The 20,854-nt window shown below is 47.4% G+C and overlaps 1 protein-coding gene across 2 annotated transcripts in view; it reads left to right on the top strand.

The window, feature by feature from the left end:
- The window catches only part of LOC124788043 (venom carboxylesterase-6-like), a 147,887-nt gene that overhangs the window by 9,957 nt on the left and 117,076 nt on the right, over nt 1-20,854 (top strand). For both annotated transcript variants that reach the window (XM_047255102.1, XM_047255103.1), the window contains exon 2: nt 16,089-16,226. In XM_047255102.1, the coding sequence (XP_047111058.1) occupies nt 16,089-16,226 (138 nt within the window). The remainder of the gene's footprint in view (nt 1-16,088; nt 16,227-20,854) is intronic.

Below are 20,854 nucleotides of genomic sequence, written 5' to 3'. Positions count from 1 at the left end.
TCCTAAGGATGGTACCCCTTCTCTTATTTATTTGCTGCTCTATGCACCCAAATGAAGGATGCCACATTTATTTACACTGACGGCTCAAAAACATCATTTGGTGTTGGGAGTTCCTACATTGTTGGCAACACCCCACATTGATTTCGGCTTCCCAACCAGTGTTCGGTTTTTACTGCGGAGCTTTATGCTGTAATCCAGGCTGTCCAATATATCTGTCGCCATCAGCGGATACAGTACATTATATGCTCAGATTGGCTCAGCTGTCTCCACCTGTCTCCAAGTTCCTTACCCTGTCCACCCTCTGGTCTGCCGGATTCAGGACTGCCTCCACTTGCTCCTCTTGGGGGGCGTCTCTGTGGCATTCCTCTGGATCCCGGGATACATTGGTATCTGTGGAAACAAGTTGGCCGATATAGCGGCCAAGGCTGCTGTCTCTCTTCTTCAGCCTGCTGTTCGCATGGTTCCCTTCACCGACCTACAGAGTGTTTTATGTCGTCGCGTTGCTCTTTTATGGCACGCACATTGGTCTACACTTCCCAATAATAAATTGCGAGATGTGAAAGCTCTTCCATGTGCTTGGACTTCTTCCTCCCGAACTTGTCGTCGGGAGGAAGTAATTTTAACTAGACTCCGGATAGGGCACTGTCTTTTTAGCTATCGACATCTTTTAAGTGGCGATCCTCCCCTGGTTTGTCCCAGCTGCTAACTGTGGACAATGACAATGAGACACCTTTTACTTCAGTGCCCCTATTTTACTCCGCTACACACCCGTCTACAGTTGTTGCCTGATATATCTTCCATTTTAGCAGATGACACACGCTCAGCCGATCGCGTCCTCAAGTTTATCAGTGTCAGTGAGATGACGTTGGTCATTTGAAGCTCTTTTTGGGGAAAACAACCTCCCCTTATATAGTGGTTCTCTAAGCTTTCCTTCTGTTTTTTAGTTTCCCCATTTTCTGAGTTTTGCTCCCATTGCTGCTGATTTCCAGTTTGGTTTTTTTACCTTTTCCTAAGCCACAGACCGGACACTAATGAGTGTAGCAGTTTTGTGCCCTAAAACCGTAAAAAAAAAAAGGCATCAAAAGCCCTAGACAGCTCTAAATTAACTTGTACACATTATTATTGTTCCCTGTGTTTCTAATTATTTCATTTGTGTAGTCCATTATTACTGTTTCTGTACATGTACTTGTTTGAAAGCCATACTAATTAATATTTTGCACCTTGTGGCTTTGTAAGCATTTGATTTGTTGTTTCATCAATCTTTCAAATACTTTAGAAAATGTTGAGAGTAATTTAATCAGTTACTCTGAATTCCCTCTCAAATCTTCATTTCACTCAGTATTTTTATCATCATATTAATCAGTTATAACTGTAAACATTTTTACAATGAAAAGTGCATGTACACAGCTATATACAACATATAAACATTCAGTTGCCCAGGCTACACATGATTACTGGAAGACTCATTTCATTGGAGAGCCTTATCAGGTGCTTCATGTACACGATTGAAACATCTATTAGGCTAATTATTTACAATGTGGCCCTGGGCTGAATATCATCACAATCACTCATACTGTCCGTGCAAAAGCTCCGCTTGAACATGTTGTATATGCAGGTACTTCCTCCAGTGCGGTATCTGTTGAACTGTACCCTAACCTCCCTACGATGATGAAAGCCTGAAACTTTATCAGCTGGACCGTCGATAAGTTTGAGGTTTTGAATTTTTGTAGCCTGCCTCTCACATTTCCTTTCAGGAATCCAGTTGAGATTATTCATATGATGGTCTTCTGAATTTGAGGTATTTCGAAGGCAGTTTGAGTAAATCTTCATGAAGAGGAATTGATTCATTTTGTAGAAACTTGCTCAAAGGTTGTAAAGAGCCACCTTTTGGCCTAGGTGAGTGGGACAGGTATTTGATAGTATTAGTAGCCAGCATGTCAGTGTGGATCTGATTGTGCATTAATGGTTCTCATAGCTGCATTCATATGTTCTTCACATGGGCACTGTGCAGCAAACTGTTGCGTGATATCCTACAGCAGAGTATACCAGCGCAAGGGATGCTCCATGGAGAACTGATGTATGTGCTCCCCATGTACTATTTGCTTGTTTCCTCACCAGCGTCATTCGTGTTTGCACCTGTCTTGGAAAGGTGTTGACGGTATATCAGCATTCTGCCTAATGTGACACCAAGGTATTTTGTCTTTTCATTGTTAGACTATGCCAAGAAGACCGAATCATGGGCTGATATTTGCTAATTATTATAGAGGTTCTTCTGTTTTGGGAACATCAGGTCTAAGTCTACACATGTTGAAATACTCATGAAGTCGTGATGATTTTTGAAGTCTGACTCTTGTTTGTAATTGGGACTTAATATGTAACATAATTTAGTAAATTAGCATCTCTTGGCTTTTGGCAAGATCAATGTGCAGTATCAAGGGGGTATAGGACCCCCCCCCCCCCCCACCTCCCCCCATATGCAAGAGTGCAAATGCTGTACTGTATGCAGCAGCCTGGCCCCCATGTTAAAAATCTGTGTTAAAATTGTGGCCTAGCAACAGATACGTAACACTGCATGTCAACATTGCCAAGATCTAACTAGATGCTGGGTGCAATTTTAACACAGTGTTTTAACATGGAGACCAGGCTGCCGCACATGCTGCAGTATTTGCACACTTGCATATGGGGGTGTGAGGCTGGGACGCTCCCCCCTCCCCTCCCCCCTCCCCAGATATTACACATTGATCATGCCAAAAGCTGAGAGGCATTAGTTTACTATGTTACAGTGCATATTAAGTCCCAATTACAAACAAGAGTCGAACGTCAAAGATCATGAAGGCTGACTATGCCTCCTGTAGGTATATGTTGCAGCATGAATTACTAAATTCCCTAAGTTATGAAATAAACGATTTGCACCCTGACAACTCCTCTTTAAGAAAGGTGATGACAGTTGTCAGTAATTACCGACCTGTTTCACTGCTGACCTTCTCCAAAATTTTTGAGAATGTGATGTGTTCTAGAACAGTATCTCACCTTAGCAACCATAGTATCCTTAGCAAATCACAGTTTGGGCTGTACTGCGAAGGCCATTTTCATTTTACTAACCAGATTTTGCAAACATTAAATAATAAAATTGCACCAGTTGGTATTTTCTGTGATCTGTCTAAGGCATTTGACTGTATCAGTCACAGTATTCTCATTGATAAATGGAGATTTTATGGGATTGATGGTATAGCAAACTCATGGATAGTGTTGTATCTAATCAAAACATCGCAGAAAGTTTTACTTACTAATTCAAGCAATATAGTCCAATGTCATAATTCAGACTGGGGAGAAATCGTACATGGGGTTCCCCAAGGTTCAATCTTAGGTCCATTACTATTCCTCATATGTGTAAACGATCTTCTGTCGAGTATATTACAAGCAGAATTAGTTCCTTTTGCAGATGATACCAGTATTGTCATCAGTCCAAGCATTCTTACAGAAACAGAAGAAATGGTAAACAAGTTCCTTAAAAGTATCATTGGCCGATTTTCTGTGATTGGTCTCATCCTCAATTTTAAAAAGACCCAGCATATTCTGTTCTGCACATCTAGAGGTACTACACCAGTGATAAGTGTAACACTGTAATGCATGCTGAGTAAATAATAAATGGAGTGGAAACTTCCAAATTCTTAGTGGTCCATATTGGGAAGAATTTAAATTGGGAAAAACAAATTTGGGAACTACTTAGTTTAGCCACATTTGTGCTTAGAATCATTGCAAATCGTGGGGAGAGACAAATCAGTAAGTTGGAGTATTTTGTATATTTTCATTCAGTAATGTCATATGCAATAATGATCTGGGGTAACTCATATTTAAGAAAGAAAGTATCTGTGAGTCAAAAAGATGCTGTGAGAATAAGATGTGGTGCTCACCCATGATCATCTTGTAGGCATCCGTTTAAGGAGTTGGGCATTCTGAATACTGCTTCACAGTATATTTATTCCCTTATGAAGTTTGTTGTAAATCCCCTACAGTTGGAGCAACTATGAGGTTCATAATTACAGTACCAGGAGGAAAAATGACATTCATGACCTCACATTAAGGTTGTCTTTAGCACAAAAAGGTGTGCACAGTGCTGCAACATTCCCTGTTGATCAAAACTACTTCTGCCGTCCAATCTGCAGGTCTTCATGCTTGTGACCATCTTGGTGATGTCCCAGTGTCAATTACACCACACCAGTCTCTGAATATCGTCCAGGGGTCATTTTTCATAGGGACCTCATCCTTCAAACTGATTGGGAACCGCAGGCCAACCTAAAACAACAGGGTATTCATTTCATTCAGGGTGTGCAGAAAGGTTAATCGCACTGATACCAGCTTTTATTATGGTATTTGACTCGGGGGAGGTCAAGGTTGTGATGTCAAGCAGTACGTCCCACCATTCATGAGGTGATTGTGTTTCGGGCATATGTCTTCCGATGTACGACAGATCCTCTGTGATGACTGTGGACACCAGATCCATGAGGGGAGCCACTGTGTTCCACCGTGTTGGAACCAGATTACCCAGTTTATGAGAAATAAAAGAAGATACAAGAATATAAATTCCTGGATTACACTGAGGGTCATCCCACCCCTTCCGTACCCCAGTCCCATCCCCCTGTCCTCTGTTCCTCTGCTGCGGTTTCCAACCACGTCCCTCTGGGGGCCCACTCCCCCTCTTTGTCCGAAGAAGCACGCCCCTTCTTCAGAGCCTACCAGTGACAGGGTACCGTCCCAAAGCACTAGCCTGCCCCCCCCCCCCCCGGCGCCTCACCCCACGGCGCCTCCCCCCCCCCGGCGCCCCCCCCCCCCGGCACCTCCCCCCCCCACTGGCGCCTACCCGCCCCCCGGCGCCTCCCCCTGCCGCCTCGCCCCGCCCCCCGGCGCCTCCCCCTGCCGCCTCGCCCCGCCCCCCGCCGCCTCCCCCTGCCGCCTCGCCCCGCCCCCCGCCGCCTCGCCCCGCCCCCCCCGCCGCCTCGCCCCGCCCCGCGCCCCCCCCCCCGCCGCCCCGCCCCGCCCCCCGCCGCCTCGCTCCGCCCCGCCCCCCCGCCGCCTCGCTCCGCCACGCCCCCCGCCGCCTCGCCCCCCCCCGCCCCGCCCCGCCCCCCCCCCCCCGCCGCCTCGCCCCGCCCCGCCCCGCCCCCCGGCGCCTCGCCCCGCCCCGCCCCGCCCCCCGGCGCCTCGCCCCGCCCCGCCTCGCCCCGCCCCCCGGCGCCTCGCCCCGCCCCGCCCCGCCCCCCGGCGCCTCGCCCCGCCCCGCCCCGCCCCGGCGCCTCGCCCCGCCCCGCCCCCCGGCGCCCCGCCCCGCCCTGCCCCGCCCCCCGGCGCCCCGCCCCGCCCTGCCCCGCCCCCCGCCGCCCCGCCCCGCCCCGCCCCGCCCCCCGGCGCCCCGCCCGCCCCCCGGCGCCCCGCCCCGCCCCGCCCCCCCGCTCCCTGTCCGAAGAAGTGCCCCCCTTCTTCAGTGCTTGCCGTTGGTGGGGCTCCCTCTCGGGACCCCTTTCCCAGTGTCTCTCAGGCTGGATCCCCGCTACCAGAACTCACCTACTCCAAGGTGACAGTCTGTTGCAACCCTTGTTCACTAAAGTACGAGCAGCCCTTAGCGGCTCGCCATCTTACTTACAACTATTCATGACGTCACCTTTCCGGCTTAGATCTTTTTTAACATGTGACTTGTAAGTACTGCATCTTTTTCCAGTCAGTACAAACGTTAATTTTATTAATGTATTATATACCTAATATGTTCTAGAACAGTTAGTCTAATTCTGAAGACGACGCTCATAATAGCGTCGAAACCTGGTCAATTTTGACTTAATATTTATGACCGAGGGCTTATTTGTTCTACTATAAATATTTATGCATTCAGAAAAGAAAGTTGGTGATTGAAATTTCATAAATAGATCTCGCTGCATAGAAAACCGCCTTTGTTTCAGTGACTGCTACCCCAACTCGCGTGTCATATCAGTGACACTCTCACCCCTGTTGCGCAATAACACAAAACAAGTTGCCCTTCTTTGCACTTTTTCAATGTCCTCTGTCAATCCTACCTGGTAAGGATCCCATACTGCACAGCAATATTCCAGCAGAGGACAGACAAGTGTAATGTAGGCTGTCTCTTTAGTGGGTTTGTCGCATCTTGTAAGTGTTCTGCCAACAAAGTGCAGTCCTTGTTTCGCCTTCCCCACAATATTATCTATGTGGTCTTTCCAGTTTAATTTGCTCGTAATTGTAATTCCTTGGTATTTAGTCGAATTGGCAACCCTTAGATTTGTGCGATTTATCGTACACCAAAAATTTATCGGATTTCTTTTGGTACCCATGTGGATGACCTCACAGTTTTCTTTGTGCTAATTGCCACTTTTTGCACCATACAGAAATTCTCTCTAGATCATTTTGTAATTGGAATTGATCATCTAATGATTTTACTAGACGGTAAATTACAGAGTCATCTACAATCTATCTAAGGGGGCTGCTCAGATTATCACCTAGATCATTTATATAAATCAGGAACAGCAAAGGACCTATGACACTACCTCGCAGAATGACGGATATCATTTCTGTTCTATCGTTGATATACCGTCTTATCACTACGAACTGTGACCTCTCCAAGAGGAAATCACGAATCCAGTCACACAACTGAGGTGACTAAAAGGAGTCTCACACGTTTCAGCCTTATGTGATGGTCCCCTGTAGGGTTTGACTTCCATTCTTCAAAATTTTCCCAAAGAGCAAGCCAATTGGGGAAGGGCGCCTTACATGGTGCATTGTGTCCACTGTGCATTGAGATCTTCAGCCCACTTTCTCGTCGTCGCATTGAATTCCCACCCTTTCTCCATCTCTTGGACGAGGACACCTTCCTGGGTGCGTTTTCCACCAAACACTATGCAGTGTCGCTATCTGCATCGAAGATGACCATGAACTACTTTGCACCTGATTTCCAGCACGGTAGCCAGTCTGTTGTGGTGGGGCTGCCATGTACCCTGTTGGTTGTAGCCCCCAGACCACACAGGGATTGCTGTGCTGATGCCTGCACCGTTAACTCCCCACATATGCCAAGGGGTAGATGCCCATCCCCTGGGGCATCGGGAGTCCCGGCTATGGCCATCCTGCCAGGTGGCCTTTGCTGCGGCTGAGTGGTGCCCGTGGGGAGGGCCCCTGGTCGGAGTGGGTGGCATCAGGACAGATGAAGCGTAGTCCATCTTCTCTTGCTGATGGTGAAACACCAGCAGTCTCTAAGCGTTCAAGCCTTAGTTTTTTTGTTGAGCATTTGGATGACAAGTTTGGGGAGGTGGAGGGTTTGTCCAAAATGAGATCTGGGTCAGTCTTGATCTGTGCATCCTCTGCACAGTCATGGGAGTTCACTCACTTGTGACAAGCTGGAGGGTGTTTCTGTAACCATCACGCCCCATAAGAGCTTAAATACGGTCCAGGGTATCATATTTCACAGGGACCTTCTTTTGCATTCTGATAAGGTGTGCGCCAATTTAGAACAGCGAGGTGTGCATTTCGTCCGGTGTATCCATCGTGGTCTGGGGTATAATCAGGTTGCCACCTGTGCCTTCGTCTTGGTCTTAGACGGTGATACATTGTCCAAGGTCAAGGTGATGGTCTACCGATGTGATGTAAAGACCTATATCCCTCCCCCGATGCGGTGCTTTAAGTGCTTGAAGTTTGGTCATACTTCTTCCCGCTGTACTTCCTGCGTCATGTTGAGATTGTGGACGCCCGTCACATCGCAATACTCCATGTGCCCTGCCTCCCATCTGTGTCAACTACGGAGAGCATCATTCGCCTTGCTTGCCAGACTGCAGGATTCTCCAGAAAGAAAGACAAACCATGGAGTACAAGACCCTGCACCAACTGACCTACACTGAGGCTAAGAGAAAATTTGAACGCCTGCATCCTTGTGTTTATGACATCGTCTTACACTGCCACTACAACAGCTCTGGCACCTTCAGCTCCACCAGCCTCAGTCAGTTCTCAGAGCCAGAAGACTACACCTGCTCCCTTGATGGTGGGGGACATTTCCCTCCGTGTTGCTCCTGCACCACCTACTTCTTCGGGAGGCCCCCCCCCCCTCCCCCCCGCGCTGCCCAACCATCGGGGACATCAGTCCCCACTTCTATGCCGGAGAAGGGAGAAGCTTAAGTCTTCTTTGGCTTCTCTCACTAGTAAGGGGTCCCTTGGGTCACTCCCTTCCCAGATTTTTGCTAGTGAGGAAAAATGACACCCGCCAGTGACTGAAGAGCCCAAAAGCAGCTGGTCGTAAGGCTTCACACTCATCCTCAGTCCCAGAGACTGAGCCAGTGAAGTTCTCCCAGCCAGGGAAACCCAACGATCAGTGAGAGAAATCAAAAAAGAAAATCCTTAAGATCAAGGAAATTGTGGTAGCACCCACACCACTGCTACCTACAAGCTCTGCATGTGGGGGTGGGGAGTGGAGATTTTGGCGTCCGCTGAGGAACTACATCTTGCCAGACCGCCAGACACAATGGATATAGACTGCTCAGACAAATAAATCGGTGGCAGCAGGTGACCCTGAGGCGTAAACTACCTAATTGAATATCCCATGCCTTCCCACTCTCACTATGACATCATCCTCCAGTGGAAGTGAGTTGCTACGGCAGCTGTTAAGCCTTACACCTGCTGTGTGTGTTGCCCTCCAGGAAACCTGGTTTCTGACAATGCGGACCCCAGCCCTCTGCAGCTATAAGGGATATTAAAGGAACCGTAGCGACTATAATTGAGTGTTAGGTGGAGTTTGCATTTATGTCTAAACTCAGTCTGTAGTGACACTGTGCCCCTTCAAACCCCTCTTGAAGCTGTCTCTGTCAGAATAAGGATGACACAGGAAATAATTGCCTGCAATGTCTATCTTCCTCCAGATGGTGCAGTAACCCCTTAATGTGTTAGCTGCACTGACTGATAAACTCCCTAAACCTTTCCTACTTTATGGAGATTTTAGCACACACAACCCCTTGTGGAGTGGCGCTGTGCTTACTGGCTGGGACAAAAATGTCGAAACTTTACTTGTCTCAGTTCAGCCTCTGCCTCTTAAATACTGGGGCCGCCAAGCATTTTAATGTGGCTCATGGTAGTTACTCAGCCATTGATTTATCCATTTGCAGCCCAGGACTTCTCCCATCTATCCACTGGAGAGCACATGACGACCTGTATGGTAGTGACCATTTCCCCGTCTTCCTGTCACTGCCCCAGCATCAGGCCCACAGATGCCCACCCAGATGGGCTTTAAACAAGGCGGACTGGGAAACTTTCACCTTTGCTGTCATCATTGAATCCCCCCATACGGTAACATCGATGTGATAGTTGAACCGGTGACTACAACAATTGTTTCTGTGGCAGAAAACGCGATCTCTTACTCTTTAGGGTGCCCGAGGCATGAGGCAGTCCATTGGTGGTCGCCGGAAGTCGCTAAAGCAATTAAGGAGTGTTGGCGAGCTCTACAGCGGCATGAGAGGCACCCTTCCCTGGAGCCTTTAAACGTCTCCGTACCCGTGATTGCCAACTTATCAAACGATGGAAGCAGGAGTGTTGGGAGAGATACATCTCCGCCATTGGGTGCCACACTTCACGTTCCAAAGTCTGGGCAAAGATCAAACATCTTTTCGAGTATCAGAGCCCAACAGGTGTTCCTGGTGTTACCATAAATGAAATGTTATCTACCAATGCAAATGCGATTGCCGAGCACTTTGCTTGAGCTTCTGTGTCGGAGAGTTACCCCCCAGCCTTCTGCACTCTCAAACGGCGACTGGAAGGAAAGTCCTCTCATCTGTTACACACCACAGTGAATCCTATAACGCCCCATTTATAGAATAGGAGCTCCTCAGTGCCCTTGCACATTGCCCCGACACAGCTCGTGGGCCTGATCGGATCTACAGCCTGATGATTAAACATCACTCAATTGACTACAAGCGACATCTCCTCATCATTTACAACCAGATCTGATGGATGACGTCTTTCCATCACAATGGCAGGAGAGCACCATCGCTCCGGTCCTCAAACCCGGTAAAAACCCGCTTGATGTGGATAGCTATTGGCCCATCAGCCTCACCAATATTCTTTGTAAGCTGCTGGAATGTATGATATGTCGGTGGTTGGGTTGGGTCCTGGAGTCACGTGGCCTACTGGCTCCATGTCAAGGTGGCTTCCGCCAGGGTCACTCAAGTCTGCTGTCCAAATAGTCTTTTCCAGATGACAACACGTGGTTGCCGTCTTTCTTGACTTACGTAAAGCATACAACACGACCTGACGAAATTGTATCCTTGCCACATTGTATGAGTGGGGTCGCCGGGGCCCACTCCCAATTTTTATCCAAAACTTCCTGTCGCTCCATACTTTCCATGTCCAAATTGGTGCCTCCCATAGTTCCATTCATATCCAGGGGAATGGAGCCTCGCAGGGCTCTCTATTGAATGTCTCTCTGTTTTTAGTGGCCATTAACAGTCTAGTAGCAGCTGTCAGGCCCTCTGTCGCACCTTCTCTGTATGTAGACGACTTCTGCATTTCATATTGCTGCTCCAGTACTGGTGTTGCTGAGTGTCGCCTACAGGGAGCCATCCACAAGGCGCTATCAAGGGCTCTAGCCCATTGTTTCCAGATTTCAGCCACAAAGTCATGTGTCGTACACTTCTGTCGGCATTGTACTGTTCATCTGCACCCAGAACTTTACCTACATGATGATCCACTCACAGTAGTGGAGACATAACGATTCTTAGGACTGGTTTTTGACGCTCTATTGACTTGGCTTCCTCATCTTCGTCAGCTTAATCAGAAGTGCTGGCAGCACCTCAATGCCCTCCGTTGCCTGAGCAACACCAATTGGAGTGCAGATCACTCTACGCTGCTGCATCCTTACAGAGCCCTTGTCCAATCCCGAACTGACTATGGGAGTGTTTTATGGTTCGGCAGCACCCTCAGTGTTTTGTTTACTCAACCATGCGCACCAGTGCGGGGTTCGACTAGTGACAGGAGCTTTTAGCACCACTCCGGTGACCAGTGTACTGGTGGAGGCTGGGGTCCCTCCATTGCAGATCAGACATGCACACATGCTCACCAGTTATGTTGCACACATTTGTAGTTCTCTTGATCATCCAAATTTCCGTCTCCTTTTCCTGCCTGCAGCAGTCCCTCTCCTGCGTCGGCGGCCCAGATCAGGGCTAATGATTGCTGTTCGCGGGTGGCCCATCTCTCCAAACTGGAGTCCTTCCCTTTACCACCTCTACTTGCAGTCTGATCACGTATGCCTCCATGGTGTACACTTCGGCCGCAGCTTTGTCTGGGCCTTTCACGTGGCCCTAAGGACTCTGTTAACCTTGCGGCTCGCTGCTCTCACTTCCTCTTGATGTGTTCTGGGGCTCTGCAGTGTTTTACACCGACGGCTCGATGGCTGATAGTCTCATAGGCTTTGCATATGTTCATAGAGGACATATTGAACAGCACTCTTTGCCAAATGGCTGCAGTGTTTCACTGCAGAACTGGCGGCCGCATCTCATGCTCTTGATCACATCCACTCATGCCCTGGCATGTCATTTCTGCTGTGTACTGATGCATTGAGCAGCTTACAAGTTATCGACCAGTGCTACCTTCGCCATCCTCTGGTAGCATCCTTCCAGGAGTCCATGTATGCCCTGGAATGGTCCCGCCTTTCAGTGGTGTTTGTGTGGACTCCTGGACATGTCGGAATCCCAGGCAACGAACTTGCCGACAGGCTGGCCAAATAGGCGATGCGGAAACTGCTTCTGGAGATGGGCATCTCCGAAGCTGATCTGTGTTCTGTCTTATGCTGCTGAGTTTTCAGGCTTTGGGAGATGGAATGGCATAACATTACACACAAGAAGCTGCGTATCATTAAGGAGACAATGAATGTGTGGAAGTCTTCCATGTGGTCCTCACGCAGGGAATCAGTTGTCATTTGCCGGCTCCGCGTTGGCCCTACATGGCTAACGCATGGTCACCTACTCTGTCGCGAGGACCCACCTCTGTGTCACTGTGACTCTCAAATGACAGTCATCCACTGCTTGCTGGACTGCCCACTTTTAGCCACTCTTTGGCGGACTTTTAACTTTCCCAGCTGCCTACCTTCAGTGTTGGGTGACAATGTCTCAGCAGCAGCTTTAGTTTTACGTTTTATCTGTGAGAGTGAGTTTTATACTTCTATGTAGGTTTTAGTGTGTGTCCTGTGTCCCTCTGTGTCCTTCCCCTAGTGCTTTTAGGGTGGAAGTTTTAATGTCTTGCAGAGTTTCTGGCTTCTCCTTTTTATTCTCGTGGTTGGCCAGCCACTGTAATCTGCTTTCTTGTTTTACTCTCTTCTGTTTCTAGCGTCTCTGTTGTTTTTTTGTCCCCTTTTGTTCCTTTTAGGGTTCGTTGCCTTTCCTCTGTTCTTGTGGTTTTTCCTTTCTTTCCATTTTGTATTATATGTCTTATCTGTTTTATTCTCACACTTGTGGCATTGTTTTATTAGAAACAAGGGACCGATGACCTCGTAGTTTGGTCCCTTCACCCCTCTTTTAAACCAACCAACCAACCAACCGTCTCCCCCCTTGCAACGTGAGTCTCACATTTTTTTATGGCTGTCACCCCATCGTCATTGGTGAAGCATGGTGACCAGGCAGTGTGATTGGATCCAATCCATTTGCACTCATTTGGATACCAGCTCCTTGGTCATTCAATGGAACTGCAATAACTAGTACCAGAGTTGCAGTTCCTTATTGCCTTTTACTCGGCAGCTTGTGTTGTCCTCAAAGAATCTCATTTTACTGATGCTCAATCACCGTCTCTTCATGGGTTTTGTGCTTTCTGTCAGGACTGTCAAGCTTGTGAGCTCTTCTGGTGGTGTCTGTACATTGGTCCATACAGATATTGATAGTACGTGGATCCCACTTTATATCACATTGGAAGCAGTTGCCGTTTTGCTCCACTTGGACTCTGTTGTCACAGTTTTCCATCTCTGTCTCCCTCCTGAGAGGCTGTCTACATGTGCTGCCCTAACTGCCATCCTTCAGTGACTCCCCCCTCCCTTCCTCCTCCTTGGGAATTTTAAAGCCCATCACCCCTTGTGGGACAGTGCTTCTTCATCTAGTTGGGGGCTCCTCGTTGACCAGTTTTTTGCGGACCACAACCTTTTTAATGATGGTTTCCTTACTCATTTAGTATTACATATGGCACTTTCTCTGCCATTGATCTTTCACTCTCCTCCCCTCCCCTCTTCCTTCCTTACGTCAGTCATCAAATGTTGACCTCTGTGATGGTGACCACTTTCTGTTTATTCTCTCATTCCCTTGCCACCTCCTAAAGACCAGGTTATCCTGCTGGGATTTCCATCACACTTATTGGCCTCTGTAGACCTCCCAGGTCATATTTCCACCTTCATCAGGTTGCGTTGACGAAGTCATCCGTGATCTGTCCATTACGATAATCCGTGTGGCCAGGGTTGCCATTTCCTGCTTGCTGGTCTCGTTCACCATTGGCCAGTTCTGTGATGGAGCATGGCTATTGCCACTGCTATCCATGATCGTTGTCATGCCTTGCAACGTCTTAAGTGGTACCCATCCTCTGCTGGTCTCATTACCTTTAAACATATTTGTGTCACAGCCCATAACTTAATCAAACAGAGCAACAGGTGTGTTGGGAACACTTTCTCCTCTCAAGGTTCTTCTGTCGCTTCATCAGGGTTGTGGGCTACACTCTGCACCCCCTAAGGTTGTCGGCTGCAGTCATCCATTCCAGGCCTTGCCATTTGAGGTGGCCTTTGTACAGATCCATCATTTATCGCAGAACGCCTTACGACCCATTTTGAGATGGCATCTGCGTTAGTCTCCATTCCAGTTATCTTTTTCCTCCAGAAACAGTGGGCTGAAGCTGTCCGTTTTAGTTTTACCCTTGTCAGGTGGCAGGTGGAATCCTATAATGAACCTTTCACTGAATGGGAGCTTCTGGTACTCTCTTCTTCCCATGATTCAGCTCTTTGCCCTGATTCCATCCATAACCAATTGCTTCAACACCTCAGTCCTCCAACACCAATATTTCTTCCAGGTGTTTATTTGGCTCAAAGGCATATTCCCCTGTCAGTGGAGAAACAGGATTGCAGTTTCTGTCCTTAAAGCCTGCCAAGGATCTGTCATCCCTTGATGGTTACCTGCCCACCAGCCTGACTAATGTTCCTTTAAGTTATTGAAACAGATGGTGGCTTGTCGGCTCAGTTGGGTCCTTGAACTTTGGAACCTTTTATTTCCTTGCCAGTACAGCTTTCGGGAAGGTCGGTCTCTGCTTCAGGTGGAAATTGCAGCTTGGCAGGCCTAGCTCAGTGTCACCATCTTGTCACAGTTTTCTTCACTCTTCCTACGGCCTATGATACAGCTTGGCACCATCACATCATCCTTACACTCCATGAGTGGTGTCTCCCAATTTTTATTTACCAGTTCCTATCCCACTGGTTATTTAGAGTCGGGGCTGGCACTCATCTGAAGGTTGGCCGTTTTCATAAATTTGGTGTCCTTTGCTTCGTTGCCACATCTGTTGGGGTGCAGCTCATTTGACATTTCTCCACCCTCACCAGGTGTTGGTTCTGTCCTGCCTTGACTAATGCTGTCAGTTTTATGGATCAGCTGCACCCTACACATTGCTTCTTTTGGACCAGGTTCACCCTCGTGGTATCCGTTCAGCCACCGGTGCGTTTTGCATTAGTCCTGGCAGAAGTCTTCTGGTTGATACTGGGATCCCTCCTTTTTGATTTGGTGGTCCCAGCCCCTAGTTTCATATGCCATCAATATTCCCTCTTCCACTGCTCACCCTTCCTGCTCTGTTCTGTTCTTTTCTCGGACTGACCATTGGGTCAGGTGTACCTTCATCATTGGCACCTGTGTCTTTCGATATCGGCTTTCAGTACACCGCTCAGTATTCGCAACCTGGCTCTTCGCCCTGTATCAGGCCACGGAGTACATCCAGTGACACAGACTTTTCAATTGTGTCATCTGCTCAGACACTCTCAGCACCCTTCAAAGCTTCTGTGCGCCGTACACTGCCCATCCCTTATTGCAACGGGTCTGGGAAAACTGCCACTTGATCACTCTTGACGGAGCCACTGTGCTGTTTATGTTGGTTCCTGGTCATGTTGGTCTGCCAGGAAACGAGGCTGCTGACACTGCTGCCAAGGCTGTAGTCCTCGTACCTCAGCCCACGAGTACCTATATTTCCTCCGATGATCTCTGTGTTGCCGTCTGTCAGGAGGTGGTGTCCCTTTGGCATTGTCAATGGTCCTTCCTTCATGGTAAGAAGCTCTGGCTTATTAAACCTCTCCCAGCAGCAAGGATGACCTCCTTTTGGCCCTTCCACCGGGAGGTCATTTTAACTAGTCTGCATATTGGGCACTGCCTTTTTAGCCATCATCGTTTGCTAAATGGTGCTACCCCACCACTTCATACACATTGCACCCAAGTTTTAACTGTCTGCCAATTCCTGAGGGAATGCCCATCTTTTAACTGTTTGCGTTTCTGCCTAGGTTTTCCTTCAGAGTTGTAGGCCATCTTAGCAAATGACATGCAGGCTGTCGACCACGTTTTGCTTTTTATCTGCCAAAGCAATATGGTGAAGGCCATTTAATTTTGGACCTCTGTTTCTGTATGGTGTATTTTTTAGCCCTTTCTCCTCGTTCATGTTTTTAGCTGTCTTCTCTTACATCAGTTGGGACTAATGTATAGTCATTTTCTAACTCCTTTCTGTCTTCGTGTTATACAGTTTTGACATGGGCACATATAACACTAGTTGTTTTTGTGCCCCAAACCAAAACAAACTGAACTGAACCTTGTAATTACATTTGCTGCTATTTGAATGCATAAACAACACGGTGAAGACATCTCCTTATTCTTCATCCTCCCCCACCCTCCACTGTATAAAAATTGTGCGTAAAAGGGAAATAATAACCTAGCAGAACACACAAAAGCCCACTAATAACTTAGAAAACGCTTAAATTATTTAGTATTTCTTAATCTTGCAAATTAATTGATTATTTTGTTTGTCTTCATTGGTATTAATCATATATATTTTGTGAACAGGATCCACAGCTGCCAGAATCTTGGACCGGAGTGAAAGATACCATTGAAGATGGTGAACAATGTTTACAGTGGAGTCTCAAAATAGGAAGTGTCACTGGCAGTGAAGACTGTTTATTCTTAAATCTATTTACTCCTCAGGTAACAAAATTCTCTCTTATTAACATGAACATTGTTAGTGACAGTGTTGTGTTACTAAAAGAAAAGGCATGTTAAAAAAAGTCTGGTGCTGGTAACTGGACTATTAGTGTTGTGCATAAATTTGATTGTGGAGTTAAATAAATATTAGTTTGAGCCATCATGCTGTCAGTGCTGTCTTCAGACAGTCTTGAACAGAAATAATATTTCTGTAATTTATGATGCATTAATTGGGTAAACACAATATCTTGTAAGAAATGGTGTCCCCCTCCCAGTTATGAGAAGACATGTTTCTTACAAGGGAACCTCCCCATCGCACCCCCCTCAGATTTAGTTATAAGTTGGCACAGTGGATAGGCCTTGAAAAACTGAACACAGATCAATTGAGAAAACAGGAAGAAGTTGTGTGGAACTGTGAAAAATAAGCAAAATATACAAACTGAGTGGTTCATGGGAACATATGCAACATCAAGGACAATAGGATCGCAGGAGCGCCATGGTCTCGTGGTAACGAGAGCAGCTGCGGAACGAAAGGTCCTTGGTTCAAATCTTCCATTGAGTGAAAATTTTTATTTTTTATTTTCAGTTTATGTGACAAACTCTCATGTTTTCATCACTTTTTTGGGAGTGATTATCACATCAACAAGAAAACCTAAATCGGGCAAGGTAGAAGAATCGCCAAGTGTACAAGTTAGGTGGGTCGACAACATATTCCTGTCATGTGGTGCACATGCCGTCACCAGTGTCGTATAGAATATATCAGATGTGTTTTCCTGTGGAGGAATCGGTTGACCTATGACCTTGCGAACAAATGTTTTCGGTTCCCATTGGAGAGGCACGTCCTTTTGTCTACTAATCGCACGGTTTTGCGATGCGGTCGCAAAACGCAGACACTAAACTTATTACAGTGAACAGAGATGTCAATGAACGAACGGACAGATAATAACTATGCAAAAATAAATAAAGTAAAATTTTCACTCCAGGGAAGACTTGAACCAAGGACCTCTCGTTCTGCAGCTGCTCACGCTACCACGGGACCACGGCGCTCCTGAGCTCACATTGTGCATGATGTTGCCTATGTGGCCCATGGACTACTCAGTTTGTATATTTTGCTTATTTTTTCACAGTTCCACACAACTTCTTCCTGTTTTCTCAATTGATCTGTGTTCAGTTTATCAAGGCCTATCCACTGTGCCAACTTATAACTAAATCTGAGGGGGGTGCGATGGGGATGTTCCCTTGTGAGGAGCTGATGACTTAAAATTGCGTAAATATGGTCTTTTTGTAGTAGCTGTTTAAATGTATACATCCTGAGTGTGTCCACTTCCTTTCGGTATAATTGCCTCATCAGAGTGACTGTGTCAATGTACAGAAGCTTGTCATGATGAGTAAAGGCTATCAGTGGTTTATGTAGATGGTTAGCAGCTCTTTCTCAAACAGGTCACCCTTGTGTCGGCCAGGATAATGTGTAGGCTTTAGTTGCACTGCTGGAAATAAATCAGTGACGGATAATTTGTGGATTAATTTGAGAGTCAGAATTATTATCTAAGACTATAGGAGTATACAAATGTCATTGAAACTTAACACTCCTGACTTACTCAGAGCAATAAAAGCATTAAGTAGTGGTTTCCTTGTCTCCTTTGTGTTGTATCATTTTGCTGAGAGGCAGTTTGTGAGCCACAAATAAAGAACTGGTGTGTTTCTGCCTGTAGTCGCATCAAATCGAAATGCAATATTTAGTGGTGGGTACATTGCACTAGTTTTGTATTCACTGTTAACTCTTTGGCTTAACAAGCTGTCTCATGGAAATCTACCCCACCTGTTCCTCAGAAATAACTACATCAAACCCACAAGTCACTAACAGTACCTCCAGTGTGATAGTTACCATCCCTACCACACCAAAATATCTCTTGGCATTCAGAGATGGGCCACAGAAGGGCTGCAGTGATGAGCAGTCTCTCTCATAAAATGGAAGGTTTTGCCTGGTCCACAAAAAAAATGCTCCCATGCCACGTACTTGCACAAACATAATGCTCAGTCCGAGCAGTCTCTCTCATAAAATTGAAGGTTTTGCCTGGTCCACAAAAAAATGCTCCCATGCCACGTACTTGCACAAACATAATGCTCAGTCCAGATCTATAAACCAAAAGCAACCTTCTTTTTCCTGAGTACTGGTCATGGAGGTTAGAAACAGAACGAGTATGATTCCAATGTTGAGGGTTGCGTACATTAGTTGCTATAGTTGCCCAAGTGTGACAAGTTTGAGAATAGTGGCATGGTGGTTGCTTCCTTTTCCCCCAGACTAAACCTTGCAGGAATTTGTCATTGTTTGTGAGTTTTGAGTGACACCTTCTCGTCTTCCCCTGTGAGTTTTGAGTAAACCTTCACTTCTCTTGTTCCCTTCAGGGAGCTCATTGCTCTTTTCGTGAGTTCATGTGTGGCATACATGGGCCCCGAGTTATTGCAGCCCATTTTTCCTTCCTTGTCTCCATTTCCTTGACACTGCCCCTCCATCCCTATCCTTGCTCTTCCCCCGCTGTCCTATCCTTCCTCTCTCTTGGTGTTCTGATTTATGTCGACTTGGTTATCTGCCTGGTTCCCTGTATTACTTGGAATTTTGTTCGTCCTGCCTGTTCTCTTTTATCCTTTTTTGTGTTTAGTTACCCACTTGAGGTTTGATCTCCACTTCTAAATTTTCTGTTTTTAGTGCGAGCCATTTGGGGAAAACTCCCTTGTGTCTATGGTGTGGATTCCTCTCCCCCCTCTTCCTTCCCCGCCATAGCTCCCCTCCACCTACTAGGTCACCAGCACCTGTAGCCAGCCCATGTGGTGGAGCTTCTATGTACCCATCTGGCTCAGCTCCCTGATGAGACAGGGATCACACTACTGATACCTGAGGAGCATCGGAACTCCCGGCAACAGTCGCTGTGCCGGGTGGCCCTCGCTGTGACTGTATGGTACCCATGGGTAGAGCCCTAATTGGAGAGGGTGATATCAGGATGGATACTAGGTGCATGAAGTGTATCAAGCTACAAAAATCGGGCCATTCTCGAACAGCTGTCTAAACAAATGGTGAATGATCATTGAATGGTTCATATGACCTAGTAGCCTCCTGTTCCATGGCTACATCCTGGGAGGAGGGCCAGGCTCACCGTGTTGGAATGAAACACTTTCCCCTGTACCTTATCTGTACTAAGACTCATAGTGACACATTCACTGCAACAAAACCATTGGTTTTTGTGGAGAATATCGAGGACAAGTTTGGTGAAGTGGAGTCTCTGAGTAAGGTGTGGTTGGGCTCCCAGTTAAACAAAGCTTCTTTTGCTGCACAATCTGCAGCTCTTCGTACTTATTATTATATTGGCAATGTCCCAGTGTATATTACCCCTCACCAAGCCCTGAATGTGGTCCAGGGAGTAATATTTCACAAGGACCTCATCATGCAAACTGATGAGGAACTGTGGGCTTATCTGGAATGATATGGTGTTCATTTTGTTCGACATGTGTAGAAGGATCGCAAAGACAACCACACTGATACCAATGCCTTCATTCTGGCTTTCAAGGGCAATATCCTCTCAAGGTCTCAAGGTTGTGTGCTACAGATGTGACGTGAAGCCTTATTTCCCACCATCTGTGAGGTGCCTTCGGTGCTTGGGTTTTGGGGGTATGCCTTCTCGCTGCACGGTGGACCCTCTGTGTGGTGACTGTGGACACCCACTCCATGAGGGAAGCCCTTGTGTTCCGCCTCCTGTGTGTGTGTGTGTGTGTGTGTGTGTGTGTGTGTCAGTTGCCATGACTGCCACTTCCCTTGCTTGCCAGATTACCCAGCTAACAAGACCTAAAAGAAGATACAAGAGTAGAAGTCCCTGGATCGCCTGTCTTATGCTGAGGCTCATAAAAAATATGAGATACTCCATCCTGTGTCACTTTCTTCAACTTTTGCTTGTTTTACATTATTTTCCCCTGCCCGTACCTCTTTCTTACCTCAGCCCTGTTCTCTTCTCTTTTCTCCCCCTCCCCTGCGGTTCCCATGACCTCTCCTTAGGAGCTGTTTCCCCTCCCTGGCCAAAGAAGAGCCCTCTCCCTCATTACCTGCCGGTGGTGCCGTCCCCCCCACCCTCCCCTTACCCCTGCGGGTCCGGGGTAAGAATAGGCCCGAGGTATTCCTGCCTGTCGTAAGAGGCGACTAAAAGGAGTTTCAACCGTTTCGGCCTTCCATGTAATGGTCCCCCTTGGGGTTTGACCTCCATTTTTCAAAATTCTACAGAAGTACGAGCCTTTTGGGGAAGGACACCTTACATGGTGTACCACTGGTCCTAAGTGCACTAAGACCTTGGCACTCAGCATTGCACCGGCGTTGTAACCATACCCACTATTCCTCAAATTGGGCCTAAACGCCTGATGGGTTGTCCAAGTTACGCCCATAGTGCATCTCCATCTGCACCAGCGATCATGATGGACTTTCCATGGCACCAGAAATCCAGCACGGTAGCCAGCTCGTTGTGGTGGGGTCGTCATGTACCCTCTAGGTTGTAGCCCCCTGACAACACAGGGATCGTACTGCCAATACCTGAGCTGCACCCTCCCCACGTCGGCCAAGGAGTAGATGCCCGTCTCCTTGGGGCATCAGG

Source organism: Schistocerca piceifrons, chromosome 3 (genome assembly GCF_021461385.2).
Source record: "Schistocerca piceifrons isolate TAMUIC-IGC-003096 chromosome 3, iqSchPice1.1, whole genome shotgun sequence".
Classification (NCBI taxonomy): domain Eukaryota; kingdom Metazoa; phylum Arthropoda; class Insecta; order Orthoptera; family Acrididae; genus Schistocerca; species Schistocerca piceifrons.
This window is presented reverse-complemented; position numbering and strand designations above follow the sequence as displayed.